Source organism: Phyllostomus hastatus, unplaced genomic scaffold, assembly GCF_019186645.2.
Source record: "Phyllostomus hastatus isolate PE091 unplaced genomic scaffold, TTU_PhHast_1.1 phas_scaffold_1066, whole genome shotgun sequence".
NCBI classification, from domain to species: domain Eukaryota; kingdom Metazoa; phylum Chordata; class Mammalia; order Chiroptera; family Phyllostomidae; genus Phyllostomus; species Phyllostomus hastatus.
The window spans coordinates 20,548,653-20,565,116 of record NW_025334004.1 but is presented as its reverse complement, the minus strand read 5'-3'; the positions used below and the strand labels follow the sequence as shown (position 1 = coordinate 20,565,116).

General features: G+C 37.1%; 1 protein-coding gene and 1 pseudogene across 1 annotated transcript in view; one reads left to right on the top strand and one right to left on the bottom strand.

The window, feature by feature from the left end:
- The window catches only part of SMC3 (structural maintenance of chromosomes 3), a 35,196-nt gene that overhangs the window by 3,335 nt on the left and 15,397 nt on the right, over positions 1 to 16,464 (bottom strand). The window contains exons 11-23 of the mRNA XM_045854412.1: positions 16,293 to 16,457; positions 15,629 to 15,750; positions 14,267 to 14,480; positions 10,958 to 11,061; positions 10,548 to 10,647; positions 9,982 to 10,142; positions 7,221 to 7,362; positions 5,599 to 5,749; positions 4,866 to 5,018; positions 3,092 to 3,243; positions 2,155 to 2,313; positions 1,472 to 1,579; positions 626 to 734 (exon numbers count right to left, since the gene is read on the bottom strand). Coding sequence (XP_045710368.1) covers positions 626 to 734; positions 1,472 to 1,579; positions 2,155 to 2,313; positions 3,092 to 3,243; positions 4,866 to 5,018; positions 5,599 to 5,749; positions 7,221 to 7,362; positions 9,982 to 10,142; positions 10,548 to 10,647; positions 10,958 to 11,061; positions 14,267 to 14,480; positions 15,629 to 15,750; positions 16,293 to 16,457 — 1,840 coding nt within the window. The remainder of the gene's footprint in view (positions 1 to 625; positions 735 to 1,471; positions 1,580 to 2,154; positions 2,314 to 3,091; positions 3,244 to 4,865; positions 5,019 to 5,598; positions 5,750 to 7,220; positions 7,363 to 9,981; positions 10,143 to 10,547; positions 10,648 to 10,957; positions 11,062 to 14,266; positions 14,481 to 15,628; positions 15,751 to 16,292; positions 16,458 to 16,464) is intronic.
- On the top strand, positions 11,955 to 12,217 carry LOC123828936 (annotated as a pseudogene).

Below are 16,464 nucleotides of genomic sequence, written 5' to 3'. Positions count from 1 at the left end.
ATTAGGAGTTTACACAAGAATCACAAGCATAGTTTTTCTTATTAATGTTTATAAAAAACTAAAAAAAAAATAATTTTCTTCTCAGCAACTAGGAGATAAGAAACTTGATTCAGTTACTTCTTACTTTTGCCAACAAATAATTTATGGTCTTAAAATTGTCACAAAAATTCAATAAAACAAAGATTACTATTTTATAATCAATACCCTAAACTCCATCCACTAGATTATTTATGATGATGGAAAATATGACATCATTACTAGATGCTTTTGCCTATTTAGATATTTCTTTATGTAGTAAACAATGTTATAAAACACATAAGCTAAATTTAATTAAATAAAGCTTAAATAAAGCTTAAAAATTAAATAAAGCTTAAAAAAGGCTTTATTTATTTATTTTTAGAGAGATGTGAAGGGAGGGAGAAAGAGAGAGAGAAGAGAAACATCATCAGCTGCTTCTTGCAGACCCTCATCCAGGGACCTGGGGGGCAACCCAGGCATGAGCCCTGACTGGGAATCACACTGGTAACCTTTTGGTTCACAGGCTGGTGCTCAATCCACTGAGCCACACTAGCCAGGGATAAATTTAATTAATTACCTTTAAAACTTTTACTAAATAGTAATTTACCTTCTGATCGTGCCATGGTATCTTTTACCCTTTTGTTGATGGCTTCAAGTTCTGAGGTTGTAGCAGTCAGAACAGTGCCCCCTTCAGTCTCTCTCAGTTCATTCAGTTCCTGCAACACAAAAGGAACTTATGCGCATTAAACCAGAAAATATGAATTTTGTTAGTTTCAAAATGTTACGACTACCAACAGTTTCTATAGCTGTTATTCTAGAATAAACGTTCAAGAAAACAAACAAAACCATTTCATTAAATGGAAGTACTTAAAGTATCATTATGGGGGGGAGTAATAATATAATTACTAAAAAATTTCTCAGCATCTGCCTACTACTGATAAAATATTAATGAACTTTTACTGAGTTCCTAGACTGTAACAGGATAATCATACAAAACAGTATTACTGTTAGGTTTAGTTAATTAACACAAGAGGAAACTGAAGCTTAGAAATATTAAATGATTTGCCCTGACTGGTGGGGCTCAGTGGATTGAATGCTGGCCTACAAACCAAAAGGTCTCTGGTTTGATTCCCTGTCAGGGCACATGCCTGGGTTTCGGGACAGGCCCCCCAGGTAGGGGTGTGCGAGAGGCAACTGATCTGTTTCTCTCTTTCTCCCTCCCTTCCCCCTCTCTAAAAATAAATAAATAAAATTAAATTTAAAAAAAAAAAAGAAATATGAAATGACTTATACAAGATCACACACCAGGTGGCGGTGCTAGAATTCCAACTCGAGGCAGGTGGTCAGGCTGCTAGTCTTTCTGTTCCCAAAGTCCATGCCCGTAGCCAGAGCCTCTCATATACGCATTTTCAAAAAGTTATGGTCATCGAGGAACTCTCAAAAAAGAACATACCTGTTCTACTTGGTCCAAGCGTTTTCTCAAATTCTCATTGAGGTAAGTCTCTACTCGGGTAATAATACCTTCTAATTTAATTCTTTCATTCAACAACTGTCTGTTTTCCTAAAAGAAAAGAAAGGTATTTGTCTACAGAAGCATGTACATATCACCGGCAGGAATGCTGTTAATGTGCTGCCATCTCCATCACTTATTTTCAAATGAGCTGAAAATAGGACTTTTATAGCCTCCCAAAAGCCCTATACTTTCCTCATTTTCTCTCTTCAGAATGCTGTTTTTGTGCCTGGCTCTTTTTATAAGCACATGTTATCAAAAATGTTTTTCTTCTCTTGCTTATTTTTTGGACTCAGTGTTGTTTTTATCTCAGTTTAAATAATAAAATGTTTAATCAAAACAATATTAAATACATGTTGATCACATCAACATGGCAAAGCTAACAATCCCAACCTTACTAATGATAAATGCCCATTAAATAAGATAGAATAAAATGAAGATTTCTTGTATAATCCTAACACATATAGAATGGTTTAGAAAGACTTATTTATTCTTATGGCTATTTTAAGTCCAAGTGTCATTTTTACACTTTTTTAATAATCCTTTGCATTTCTTTATTAGCAAGAAAGACACTTTTCACAGTAGCTAGTTATCAACAAAAATTTTTTCCTGTCAGTTGTACTTGCCTGCTGAAGTTGACGAATTTCATCATTCAGTGCATCTACTCTCTTCTGATCTTCCAGACTAAGTTGAGAAAGCAAGTCAGTTCCCAGTTCTGCTTTCAAGGATTCTCTGGTGGACTCCATAGCATGCAAACTTGCCTCCAAACTTTGTAAGCTACGTTGCTATAAGATGATTATTCATTTATTAATAAATGTATTAGTTACTGTATCACTTATAATAGTGAAAAATTGGTAACAATCTATATTTGAGAGTAAAATGAGCTAAATAATGGTATCAACTCAATTAACTACTAGGTATCCATTAAGTTTGATCATTAGAACCGCAGCAACGATATTCATGACGAGATACTATGGGGCTGTATGGAACACCGTATCTCATGACCAACCTATATAAACATCTTCATACGCATTCATAAGAACAAAAAATAGTTGCTAGAATGAACATGGATAGAAAAATTATGGGCAATTCTTGGGGGAAAAAAAACTTTTGTTTTAATACTACTGATATACCAAATTAATAGTTTTTGTCAAATCGCTTCACGTGTATAAGGCCATTAAGTATTATCACTTGTAACAGCAGTAAGTTTACTTTCTAGTCATTTTAATACTCTGAACAAAATGCAATGAAATATTCATGTGACTCCATAAATAGTACTCTACAGACAAAAGTGCTTACTGACAAATTTACTATCAGATAGTACTATTTTGCCAGAGTTCAAAATGCCAATTTGTTTAATGAAGTTGAAAGTCTGAATGTGGGCTATGGAAGGAGACCATGGGTACCCTCACAGGTATAAGTGTGATGTAACAAATGCAGATATCCGAAAGAGTATGGCGCTGAACAAAAACGGAACACTTGAAGCCCAAGGATAACCTATGTAATATGGCCCGCCCACTTCTATATAATTAACCATCTATAACAAAAGGCATACTTACGAACCTTCGGCATAAAGGTTTTCTCTGACTGCTGCCTCTTCTCTTTCAGCATCTTCATTTCCGATAATATGCTATCTCGAGAGGCTTTAAATTTCCTCTGCTGGGTCTCTATCTGCTGCATTTGGTTCATCAACTGGTCAATTTCATTATTAATCCATATACAAGGCTAAGGAAAATTCTCCCAATTCTTATTAAACACATTTCGTATCCCCTTCCTTTTCTCTACCCTTCAATAAAAGTTGTTTCCTCAAATTTATTGACCATAATAATGTTGAATTAAATGGTGCTCACCTCACCATTTCTCTTTCAAAACAACATTTATTATTTTGCTAATAGCTATATCAATCAATCAGCATTCTTAGGAAACCCTAGAAGAAGATAAATGAAATATAACAGTATTGCTTCTAAAAATATTTTGTCAACAAATATTTACTACATAATCTATTATGCTTAAAGCATTATATATGGAAATTATGTATGAAGAGGCCTTACCCAACGTGGAAGAATAATTTCACCTCACTGGATTATCAAATACAGGAAGACTTTTGGTCTAAGCTGCCAATTTCCTCCTTTTCCCTAGTATCTCACCATGCTTAGAGCTAACATCTTGCTCAATTTGGGGAATTCTCAAAGTATGCTATGCAGATCCCTGCAAAGTCAAAACTAAGATGTTTATTCACCTTTTCTTCTGTTGTTGCTTTCACTGATGGAGATAAGCTATAAACTCATACTTGCATACATAAAACACTTGTGCCTTATACCATGGTTGTTTCAAGACAATGAAAAGGCACAACTATTTCAACTGTAAATTGAACTAGCCACTCGTGTGTGTGTGTGTGTGTGTGTGTGTGTGTGTGTGTGACTTTGAGAGTATGTTTATTAAAGCTGGGGACAGTGAAACAAGAAAGGACTTAGGACAGAAGCAGCAACAGGAGAGTGCCTAGGAAGGGACTGCTTTGGCTCTCTAGAAACATTACAGGAAAGTGAGCCAGGGGGCGCTGTGTAGACTCACTGACAGGTAAAAGTCCCAGCAACAGACTGGCCAAGGCGGGGCTGCTTTTAGCTCACTGAAAAGTCAGAGAAAAGGGGGCCCTGGAGACCAGTCCAGGGGGTTAGTCTGTGAATTACCACTGCCCGTTGCTCCTGTGGTTGCAAGTCCTGTGTGTGGGGATCCTTGGAGGTTAGGAGATGCGTGCCTGAGAGAAGGCATGGGCGTGGCGGGAAGAAGGGGCACTGTGGTGAACGAGCCACTCTTGGTAGAAACACCATTTTCATGGGCTTTGGTGGCCATTTCCTCCACTAATACTAAATCTGAACCATGTGACCTTGTGATAGAAAAATCTAATGGACATTTTTAACCCTTATATATTTAACTTCTATGCTGCATGTAGCATTCCTGGTACTCACCATGCTTAAAGCTAACATCTTGCTCAATTTGGGGAATTCTCAAAGTATGCTATGCAGATCCCTCAACCATTTTCTGCCCAATCCGCCTAAATTCCCTTATAACCTTAAATTTTAGTGTTTCTTGAGTTCTTTTCTCTCAGTAGATTCAATGCTATTTAACAGCAAAGCAAAGGATCAATGTTAAAATACTTGTTAGTTTTTTTCTGTCTTCGTAAGTTAAAAAGACAAACAACATAAGCTTCTGTGTTTAAACAAAAGGCAAACACAAGGGATTTTTTCTCACTGAGTGTATAAGATACACCTAACATGCAAAAGATTATATATTCCAAACAAAATACAGTTCTACATAGTAGCACAAAACAAAAAGATATTTTCAATATTTCGGCGTAGGTTTTCATTGAGCTTTGCTTCAAGCTCACCTAGTTCTTCTTCTGCTTTTCTAACATCTTTTTGTAGTTCAAGTCTAGACTTCCTTGTGTCATAATAACCTCCAGTTAGAGCACCCCGATGACTAACTTGGTCACCTACAAACAAAACAAAGGTAGCAATTCTTCATAACACCTTTACTCAATGATATACTGACTTATAATCAAACAGCTAATCTACAGGCTTTACCTGTTTAATGGGAACTAAAAAGAAAAGAATTTAGCCCTGGCTGGTGTGGCTCAGCGGACTGAGAGCTGGCCTGTGAACTCAAAGGCAGCCGGTTCTATCCCTGGTCAGGGCACACGCCTGGGTTGTGGGCCAGGTCTTCAGTTGGGGGCATGTGATAGGCAACTGATCAATGTTCTTCTCACACATCAATGTTTCTCTCCCTCTCTTTCTCCCACCTTTCCCCTATCTCTAAAATAGAAATAAAATCTTTTTAAAAATCCAAAGTATTTTATTTTATGCAGTTAAGAACATTGAAGAAGAGTTGATAGGCTTCACCAAAGATTCCATGGTAAAAAAAAAAGTTTAAGAATCCCTGTTATAAACCACATGATTATACTGAAGTGTGGACCCTGTTTGGATTCTGATTTGAATAAACCAACTAAAACATAACTGGATATGAATTTTCAAATACTCCTAAAACTAAAATGGTAAATAAATTCCATTACAAACCTTCCAGAGTAATGCAGTCCATAGTGAAAGCACGGGCCAGCTGGGTTGAAACTTCCATGCTACGACAAATAAGTGTTTTTCCAAATACATGTTTGAAGGCTTTGTCAAATCTGGGATTGTACCTCAATTTACTTATCATAGGAATAGCATCCTAAAAATGAATATTTTTTCAGCAAGCAAAGAGAGATCACAATACAGTTAATTAAAACATGTTAACACAATTACGAATTATATCTTTATGAAACAGAAATAAACACAAATGCCTTTCTATTTTAAAACTACTGGTTTTTATACTGAAAAAGTCAGAAAAATCATTCTACTGAAATATCCTGGAAATTGTGCTGAGATTATCGTCTCGGTTTTCAACAGTAGATCACAGTGATAAAGAGCTTAGTGAACAAGCCATCTAGCTTCCCCATGTAACAGTATCTTCATTTACAAACTTGCAATAACAGTTTCTTACAAAGTTAAGACTAGACAAATATTTATGAAACACTTAGGATAGCATCTGTCACATAGAAGGGTAAAACAAATGTAAACTAGTAATATTTCTCTCAAAACATTTTAATTTTATACCTATCTTAGATATTTAGGAAAATGTTTTTTCATATAAAATTAACCTCCCCTCCTTTTTCTCTTAAACGGTTGAAGTAGGATTTGTAGAATTTTCAAATTAAGAAATAAATCCTACTAAAGAAAAAAGCAGTTGTATTAGACTTAAATTAATAATTATAAAGAGAACACCAATGTAATCAACATGCAGGCCGAGAAACAACACTGTGGAGACCCAGAAGCCGCCAGTGTGACCCTTTCTAATCAGAGTGGTCACCTCCGAGAGACGGACCACTATTCTAATTTCTATGATAGTCGCTTCCTTGCACTTCTTTCTAGTTCTATAATCTAAGTTTAGTTTTGTTTAGGAGGTGTAAAGGGAACCACACTACATGAATTCTTCTGTGTCTTGCTTCATTCACACGGCCCATTTGTGACTCAATTCCTCCTCCCCCAAACAAAGCTGGACCCTGTGAGCAGTTTGTTAGATTCTCACTGTTCCTCCAAAATTGTTGATTGTTCTCATAAGGTTTCTGCTTTAACCTTAGGATAGTTTAAAATAGTTGCTACTACCATGAACATTCTAGAATTTAATGCCTCAAAGTAACTACAGGTTTTTTTCAAGAATGGTGTCTCAGAAATATTTTCAGTCCATTTAAAGGATGCCAGCTAGTAACAAAAGCAACATTATAACTTTCAAGCCTATTGCTCTGTAGACATTTTTCATTTATAAGCTGTTTAAAAAACTATATTCAGAAAAGTTAAAAATATTCATATTAAGTGACACATCCTCAGGGAATTCTCCAACTACCTAACCTTAATTTTGTCACCCCAGGATACATCCCCAAAGTATCCTGCATTTATGTATTTTAACACTTTGCACATAATTCAATGATTTGCTTCATGTTGTGGCTGTGGCCTCTGTCGTTCCCACCGAGCATGGACTGTGTTCCACGGGAAAAAAGGCATGTTCAGCTCACAGACCATGTGAATCCTAATGTACAGTACCTGTGCGGTAAGAATGTGTTAAACATTTAAAAAGTAACTGATTGAAAGACAGACCAACTTACATTGGTTTCAGGATAGGCAGTATCCCTTACATCTAACTTGTTAAGAGGCAGAAAAGTGACCTCTCCAGGAAGATTCATTTTATTAAACTCCATCAAAATCTTCGTGCTGACTTCGTCTGAATCAACAATATGATAAAATAACCTACATGTAAACAGAACATGACACATTTTTATTGCTAAATTGGTTTTTAATTGCTAGACTTTAAAGTGCTATAAACATTTAAATAAACAAATCACTTCCTTTCTATGCAACCCAATTAATATGAGGGATGGGGAGAACTACTTAGAAAAATTCAAATAGAGGGAGAAAGAAAAAGCCGAGAAAGGGGGAAGTTCTAGGTCTACAATCAGAAACAAATACTTGGCACCTATATGTTTTTTTAATATATTTTATTCATTATGCAATTACAGTTGTCCCATTACCCAGTTTCATTCCCCTCCACCCTGCACACCCTCTCCCACCCACATTACCCCCTTCACTTCATGTCCACGTGTCATAAGTTCTTTAGCTTCTACACTTCCCATACTATTCTTGCCCTCCCCCTATTTTCTACCTACCATCTATGCTGCTTATTCTCCATACCTTTTCCCCCTTTTCTCCCCCCACTTCCTTGTTCATAACCCTCCATGTGATTTCCATTTCTGTCTGTTCCTGTTCTAGTTGTTTGCTTAGTTTCTTTTTGTTTGTTTTAGGTGTGGTTGTTAATAATTGTGAGTTTGCTGTCATGATACTATACACGTTTTTTACCTTCTTTTTCTTAGATAAGTCCCTTTAACATTGCACAAAATAAGGGCTTGGTGATGATGAACTCCTTTAACTTGACCTTATCTGAGAAGCACTTTATCTGCCCTTCCATTCTAAATGAAAGCTTTGCTGGATAGAGCAATCTGGGATGTAGGTCCTTGCCTTTCCTGACTTGGAATACTTCTTTCCAGCCCCTTCTTGCCTGTAAGGTCTCTTTTGAGAAATTAGTTGACAGTCTGATGGGAACTCCTTTGTAGATGACTGTCTCTTTATCTCTTGCTGCTTCTAGGATTCTCTCCTTCATTTTACCTTGGGTAATGTAATTATGATGTGCCTTGGTGTGTTTCGTCTTACATCCAACTTCTTTGGGACTCTCTGAGCTTCCTGGACTTCCTGGAAGTCTATTTCCTTTGCCAGATTGGGGAAGTTCTCCTTTATTATTGTTCAAGTAAGTTTTGCACTTGTTGCTCTTCCTCTTCCCATTCTGGTACCCCTATAATTCGAATGTTGGATCATTTAAAGATGTCCTGGAGGTTCCTAAGCCTCTCATTTTTTTTGAATTCTTATTTCTTCATTCTTTCATGATTGTATGTTTTTTTCTTCCTTCTGGTCCACTCCATTGATGAGACCCAGCTTTCATTCCATCACTATTGGTTCCCTGTGCATTTTTCTTCATTTCATTTATAGTACCCTTCATTTTTTCCATCTAATTTGCGACCAAAATCAACCAATTCTGTGAGCGTCCTGATCACCAGTGCTTTGAACTGTGCACCTGATAGGTTATCTCTCTGTTGCTTAAAAGTACTGATTCTGGGGCTTTCACTTCTGTTTGAGCCATCTTTTTTTTTTCCCCCCTTTGGTCCAGTTGCACCTGTTACATATGAGGGGCAGGGCCTTAGATGTTCATCAGGGCAGGGCACCCCAGTTGCTGGGTCGTGACGTTGTACGTGGGGCGGGGTCCAAGAGAGAACAATGGTGCTTGCTCCGTTCTCCATCAGACCTCAGTCCCTTCTACCACTTCCCCCAAGCAAACTGGGCCCCTTTGGTGCCGATTCCCGTGTGGGTGGGCTTGTGCACCCGGTGGGGCTTTCCAAGGACCTCTCCTGTGAGGCTGGGAGTCTCTCCCTGCGCCTCAACCCCACAGGAGTTTTCAATCAGTGTCCCAAGGCTCTATTTCCCAGCACTGTGATCCTGGGTTGCGCGCAGTGCCTTGCTTCACAACTGCCGCCTCACTGGGTCTGCCGGTTGCCACCCCTCAGCCAGGGTCTGCCAGCTGCCACTTGCGCACTCAGGGTCCACCTGCTGTGGTCTTGTGAGCCCCGGATGCCTTACGTGCCCGGTCCCAAAGCTCTCTGCTCTCCACACTGAGACCCGTGTCCGGCTGCCCAACTCCGCCCCTCCTACTGGTCTGGATGAACGTGTCTATTTTAAATTCTTGGTTGTCCAACTTCCACACAGTTCAATTTTCTGTCAGTTCTGGTTGTTATTCTGTTTCTAAATTGTTGTTGTCCCTATCTTGGTTGTATGAGAAGGCACAGTGTGTCTACCTATGCCTCCATCTTGGCTGGATGTCCTGATCTGGCACCTATATTTTAATTTAGGAAATGAATTCATTTAATTAGGAAATTAAATAAGTAACTGAGGATACAAGAAAATAATGGGAGACATATTGTATTAAAACTACAAAGAGCTATTTCTTAGGTTACCCTTATTCCCTCTTTCCTTTATTTCATTTTTTTAAAGGTAATGGATTGACATCTTTTTTTTTAATATTTTATTTATTCATTTTTAGAGAGAGGGGAAGGGAGGGAGGGAGAGAGGGAGAGAAATATCAATGTGTGGTTGCCTCTTACATGCCCCCTACTGGGGACCTAGCCTGCAACCCAGACATGTGCCCTGACTGGGAATCAAACAGGCAACCCTTTGGTCACAGACTGATACTCAATACACTGAGCCACACCAGCCAGGGCTTCCTCTTTCCTTTAAAAACTCAAGATATCAAGCTAATAATCTCACCTGTTTCCAGCAGTGACTTCCACGCATGTGTAGAAAGCAGGCTCACATTCGAAGTTATTCATCACAATGCCATGATAGCCATTTTGAACATGCTGGTTTATTCCTTTTCGACGAAAGTGGTCTAGCACTTTGTTTATGCTGTCTATTCCATTTAAAATGGCCTGTTTATAAGTGAAAAATATTAAAATAAGTTACCAATGGCTCTCTTGCTAGTAAAAAATAAACCCTTTATATATTTATTTAAAAATATGCCAGATATTAAACTAAAAACACCCTCCCCCAAAACACCCCCCCCCCCCGAAATATCCAACTACATGCAAAATCTTATATTGTGGGTTCTGTTCTCTGACACTAGCATTACAAATGGGTTCTTCATCTAAAAATCGAAAGTGCTATCATTAATTACATAATTATATAATACCCATCATTTTATACTTAAAGGACAGGTGATTTGCACTCTATTCTTATTACCTGGAACCCTTGACCTACAGCTTGAAAGCTAATAAATCTTTGTGCAACAGCAACTGACTCAACATAAACTGAGGTAATGAAAAAAATCTGCTCACCTTTCCCGTTGCCGCTCTAAGAAGTTGCTGCTTCTTTTCAAGGTCTTCTCTTTTAGCAGCAAGTGCTTGCTGTTCTGCATTCTCCTCTCTCCACAAGTAACTAACAAATAAAAATTAGACTGTCTTTAATTTCAAAAGGATACATGGAGAAAGACAACAGGACAGGAGGAGAGGATTGAATGTAGGGGTGGGGGTGGGTAGGGCGGAGGAGAGTAATGGGAAATGAGAACAACTTTAATTGAACAACAATAAAAGAAAGTACTAAGAAGATGCACTAACAGTATAGAATTCAGAGTACAATAATAAAATCAAACTTGAATAATAGTTAATTTATAACTTAAAGACCACTTAACAGCCAGTAATTAACATTTCTCAAAAAACAATTAAGGTATATTTTAGTCTATACTAACTTTCTCTCACTTTGTAATTCATCTTTCTTATTTTTTACTTCATAGTATTTTCTGTCCAGTTCTTCTACTCGAGCTTTGACTTCATTAAGGTCCTGATCCAGTTTCTGTGGAAATAAAAGTAATTCAAATTTAAAATCCAGGATCATGCAAGCTAATCCAAAGGGACAGAAAGCAAATCAGTTGTTGTCAGGAGATAGGTGTGGGGGGCAGTAGGGGACAGAGGGGCGAAGGGAATTAGCACGGGGTATGGGAAACTTTTGGAGGTGATCTTAATTGTGGTGACAGTTTCACAGGTATATATATGTCAAAACTTAGCAAATGATACATTTTTAATATGTACAATTTATTATATGTCAATTATACTTCAATAAAAGCTGTTAAATAAAATTTCAATTTTTAAAAATTATCTTTAGATAAAAGAGCATATCATCAGAAAACATAAATCATAGTTACTCTAGAAAATATTGCTAAAATGAAATTTTTTCATTAATAATCTAAACCTTACTACTTATATAATATATACTCCTGAATTTTAGGAGAAAAACGTACATCCATAAAATCTCAAAACACTGCAGTGCGTACTTTCCATATTGTCTCCTCTGCACACAAACACTAGACCACAAGAGATACTGAGAAGCTAAAGGTTATTTTGCATAATGTAATCAGCACTGTAAAATCATATCCCATATAAAGGAGAGACTTCACCTTCACAAGTGGTCATTCTGATACCCTAAGGTATGACTGGAATGTTGAAAAATAAGGAACTTGAAATTTGAGAAAGCGTAAATAAACTTCTCATTGGAGTATCTTAGTTTATCACTAGGCTCTCAAAAAAAAAGAGTTTGATATTTCCACAAACCCAAAACAAAACACATTTTCTTTATTTCAGGAAAGGACCTGCAGGCATTGCAGTTAAAACTACACTGTCTAGGGACTCTGTGTCAGCTGGGTCCCCAGGACCTTGGGTCCTGTGGAGTGAAGACTTAATTTCAAGGTCATGGCAAAACATAGGAAGTTCATCGCCAGAACTGTGATGGCAGGAAGGGAATGTGGAAGGTGCATACAGGACCCTAAACAGCATCCTCACCATGGATGGGCTCACTGATGAGGACATCAAACGACGCCAATATTACTAGAAGCCTTGCCGCCACCACTGACAGTAGAAAAGCTATGAAACCTGTGGAGGATCTACACATGGGAATGACTTGCAAGATCAACTTTCTGATGCGAAAAAACTGGGCAGATCCAAGGCAGGGCTGATTAGGCCTGTGAACAGTAAGCTCTGTAGGAAAACCCCTATCCACCAGTTGTGCCTCCCCGTCTTTTCTTTCTGCAACCCCATTCTCTTTTATCATTTCTTGCAATAAACTCAACCATGTATATTATAACAAAAGCCATACTGTCTACCTAGATAAACCTGCATTTCCCATTCCCTCCATCCAAACCAAAGTCCAAAGCACACTGCACTCTCAAGGCCAGTAGGCTACTGTCTGTTACTCCCAGTTACTATTCCTACTAGTTGAGTCATTTATGGTTACAGAGTCAGTTCTGTTTGCTTCCAACTGTTATATTATTTTTTGACTAACTGTGATTATATTAAACATTGACTGAGAATGAGTACCAAGAACTACTTCTTTAAAAACTTGATTTATGCCCTGGCTGGTGTGGCTCAGTGGTTGAGTGCCGGCCTGTGAATCAAAGGGTTGCCAGGTTGATTCCGCGTCTAGGGCACATGCCTGGGTTGTGGGCCAGGCCCCCAGGTCGGGGGCACACAAGAGGCAACCACGCATTGACGTTTCTCTCTCTCTCTTTCTCTCCCCCTTCCCCACTCTAAAAAATAAACAAATGCAATCTTAAAAAAAAAAAAAAAAACCACTTGATTTACTTTTGGACACATTCAAAAGTGAGTCACTAAAAACTAAATGGCCAAATCAACTTTAAATGACTAGGGAAAAATAATTATATAATCTGTAATACATAAATGTATATATCAATATGTAATATGCACTTCATCAAAGTAACTCAAAACATCAAGTAACAAAAAAGTCATTCATTTATATACCTCAGTGTAAGGTATATAATATTATATGTCAACTATAATTGGAAAAAAATCACAAAAAGTTAAGGAACTGGTCTAGATTAAAGAGGATAACAGATAGATAACAACTAAATGCAACATATGATCCTAGATTAAACCCTAAATTAAACCCTAAATTAAACTGTTTTCATCCAACTTTAAGAAAAACTGTACATGTATATGTGTCTGGCTCATTAACAAGACCCCTGGGAACTCCAATTACGATTCATCCAAAAAAACAAAACGAACAAAAAACCCGCAATCTTGGGCTCTACTTCAAAAGACTGGTACACTCTGGCGGAGGATGTTGATAACGGAGGGGCTATGCACATGTGGGGAATACAGGAAATCTTTATACCCTTCTCTCAAGTTTGCTATGAACCCAAAACTATTCTAAAAAAAATGAAGTCTAACAAAAAAAAATTGGCACATAAGCATACATTTATCTATTTAAAATAAAATACTTAAAGATATAAATGTACATGCTTTTATGTGTAGTACACATGCATATTATATATGTAATACATACATATATTAAGACTGTATGTTTTAATGGCTTATTTGAAAAACCAACCACACCAACTGGTACAGATCTTACGTGGTGTGAGGGTTCCCTCTGGGTACGCACTGACAGACGCACACACCGTCCTTCTCCTGTGCCTGTCCCACACACTCCCCCTGCACCACTCCCATCATCCTCCAGTCACCTACACTATCAGCCGCACACACCACTTAGGAAAGCAGTTTTCTCCCTCTCTCATTTCAAATTATAAGAGATCTTTCTTACTCTGAAAGTGACTTTATCCTCTACTTCAACTTTTAAGGAAATGCTAGCTAAATATGCACAGTAAATGTTTAATTCATTTAGAAAATGTCATGAAATCACCACTGCTTTACCAACAAAAATACATTCTGCAGTAAGTTATTAAATTGACAGAAAATTACCATAAAGTTATGTTTTAGATTTGTATGATGCTAAAATTAAGGGTAGTTCAGATACATACTACCAATTCATAAAAATATATTTCAAAATATACTCAGTCTACATTGACACTCACTAGGGTAAAAGAGAACTACCATATGTATAATGTTAAACTTGTGCTGGTCTCTTCTAAATGAGTACCTCTCTTGTATATTTTAAGAGTAGTGTGGAAACTGTTAAAACAAATAGGTAAAACTACACACTTATCTCTATGAAAATATTTTTACAAAACAGTTGTAACAGTTCTTACATTATACTGCTCCAAATTTTTCTCTTTATTTGCCTCAGTGTCCTCCAAATCTTTATGTATAGCAGCAATCTGTCTTTTCTTATCATTAATAGCTTGATCTAAAGACTTGAGTTCCTTTTTAATCCATTTATCCCTTTCTTCTTTTGATGTAAATTGGCTTCCTCGACCCTGCTTTGCATAAAGATCCGTTCTTTCCTGGGTAGCTTGGGCCAATCTACACAAGATAGAAGAGAACATACTGAAAACCAGAATAGGAAATAACCAAGTTTAATTGCAATCAACACATCAAAAGTCCAGAGACAACAGTCATTTAAAAAATTCCATTAAAGAAGTTTTTAAATATAAAATCACAGTTAAAGTCAGGTATAATATAAACAAGCTCACACCCAAAGGATTTTAGACAGAAAATGTCTTTACTCCAGGTTTGTGTTACTTGGTAAATCTATACAGTTCTAGTACCCCATCTCAGCAAATGCTCCAACTAGCCCTGGCTGGTGTGGCTCAGTGGTTGGGCACCTTCCTGCAAAGCGAAAAGTTACAGGTTCGATTCTGGTCAGGGCACATGCCTTGGGTTGTGGGTTTGGACCCTGGTCAGGGAGCATAAGAAAGGCAACAAACAGATGTTTCTCTCTCACATCAATGTTTCTAACCCTCCCCCTCTGTCTAAAAATAAATAAATAAATAAAATCTTTTAAGAATGCTCCAACTACATTTAACTATACAAACATTTCAACCCTTTACAATAAAAGACACTATAAAGGTTAAAAGGCAAGAGAAAATATTCACAACACACAGAACAAATATTAACATAAAACAACCTATAAAAAATAATTTAAAAATGGGCAAATGATATAAACAGGCATTTCACTAAAATGAATATTAATGGCATAAAAACATAATACAGTAACTCATAAAATCAGCAAACACTGGCAAGTCCAATCTACAGATTGATACTAAAATGTCTACGTGTTAAAAGAGCATTGAGTGAAAAAAGAAAGCTGCAGAATGAAACATACAGTAAGATGTTATTGGGGTGAAAAAAACAAATATCATGAATGTTTTTAAAAGACCAACAATAGCTATGTTATCTTCAGTAAGTTAATTAACCTACCAGAGCCGCAAGTTTGTCAAATTTAAAGTGGGGACAGTATAGATCCCTTAGGGCCTTTGAGTAGAAAAAACATAGGCAATATCCATACAGTAACACTTGGCCCACGGTATTTTTTTTAACACGGGCTATTACTTTGTAATCGGCATTTAACTTTTGCCCTTAATGCTGTGCCTTCTTAACCCGTAACTGTTTAGGTTCTATAGAAAACCCAGGAAGAAAGGTAAAAGTGTTGGTGAAAAAAAATCCCAGACCTAGCAATTCCTCGCTCTTCTTTTTCTTTTACACTGTTGAATTTAGGTTCTGTTTCTGCCAGTTCTTTCTGCTTTTCTTCTATTTTTTCAAGCAGCTTCTGCCTCTCTTTTAATAAGCGTTTCTGTAAATAAAGCAAGGTAAGTAAAAATATAATCTGCTTAAAACTTTTTGTTTAATTTATAACTCTAGCATAAAATGTTTTCTCATGGCCCTGGCTGGTGTGTCTCAGTGGACTGAGTGCTGGCCTGCGAACTGAAAGGTTGCCAGTTCAGTTCCCAGTCAGAGCACTTACCCAGGATGTTGGCCAGGTCCCCAGCTGGGGGCATGAGAGGCAACCAATCACACATCGATGTTTCTCTACTTTTCTTTCTCCCTCCCTTCCCCTCTCTATAAAAAAAAATAAAATCTTAAAAAATAAAAAAATAAAATGTTTTCTCATGAAAGAAATTCATGAGAAAACTTGTCCTGTGACATAAGACTAATTTTTAAATGTAAGAAACAAAGAGATAGAACTGAATTGCTACATGAATGAAAATTATTTTAATGTGCCAAATCTTTTCTAAAAATTCAAGCATATACCCTGTCACAGAAAGGACTATTTTAGTTCTGCAATTCCTACTCACCTGAACATTTATGCTTTTCATTTTTAGCATTTTAACTCACCCTTTGTTCACTATTGCCTGCCAGTTCATCTTGTAAATCCTTCGCTTTAAGCTCCAACTTAGTCCTCTGCTTAATTTGTTCTTGTCTTTCGGCACTGAGCTGCTCCTTTTCCTCCTTCATAGCTGAGATTTTTGTTTTCAGTTCTCTAACTTGGCGCTCAATATCCTATTAA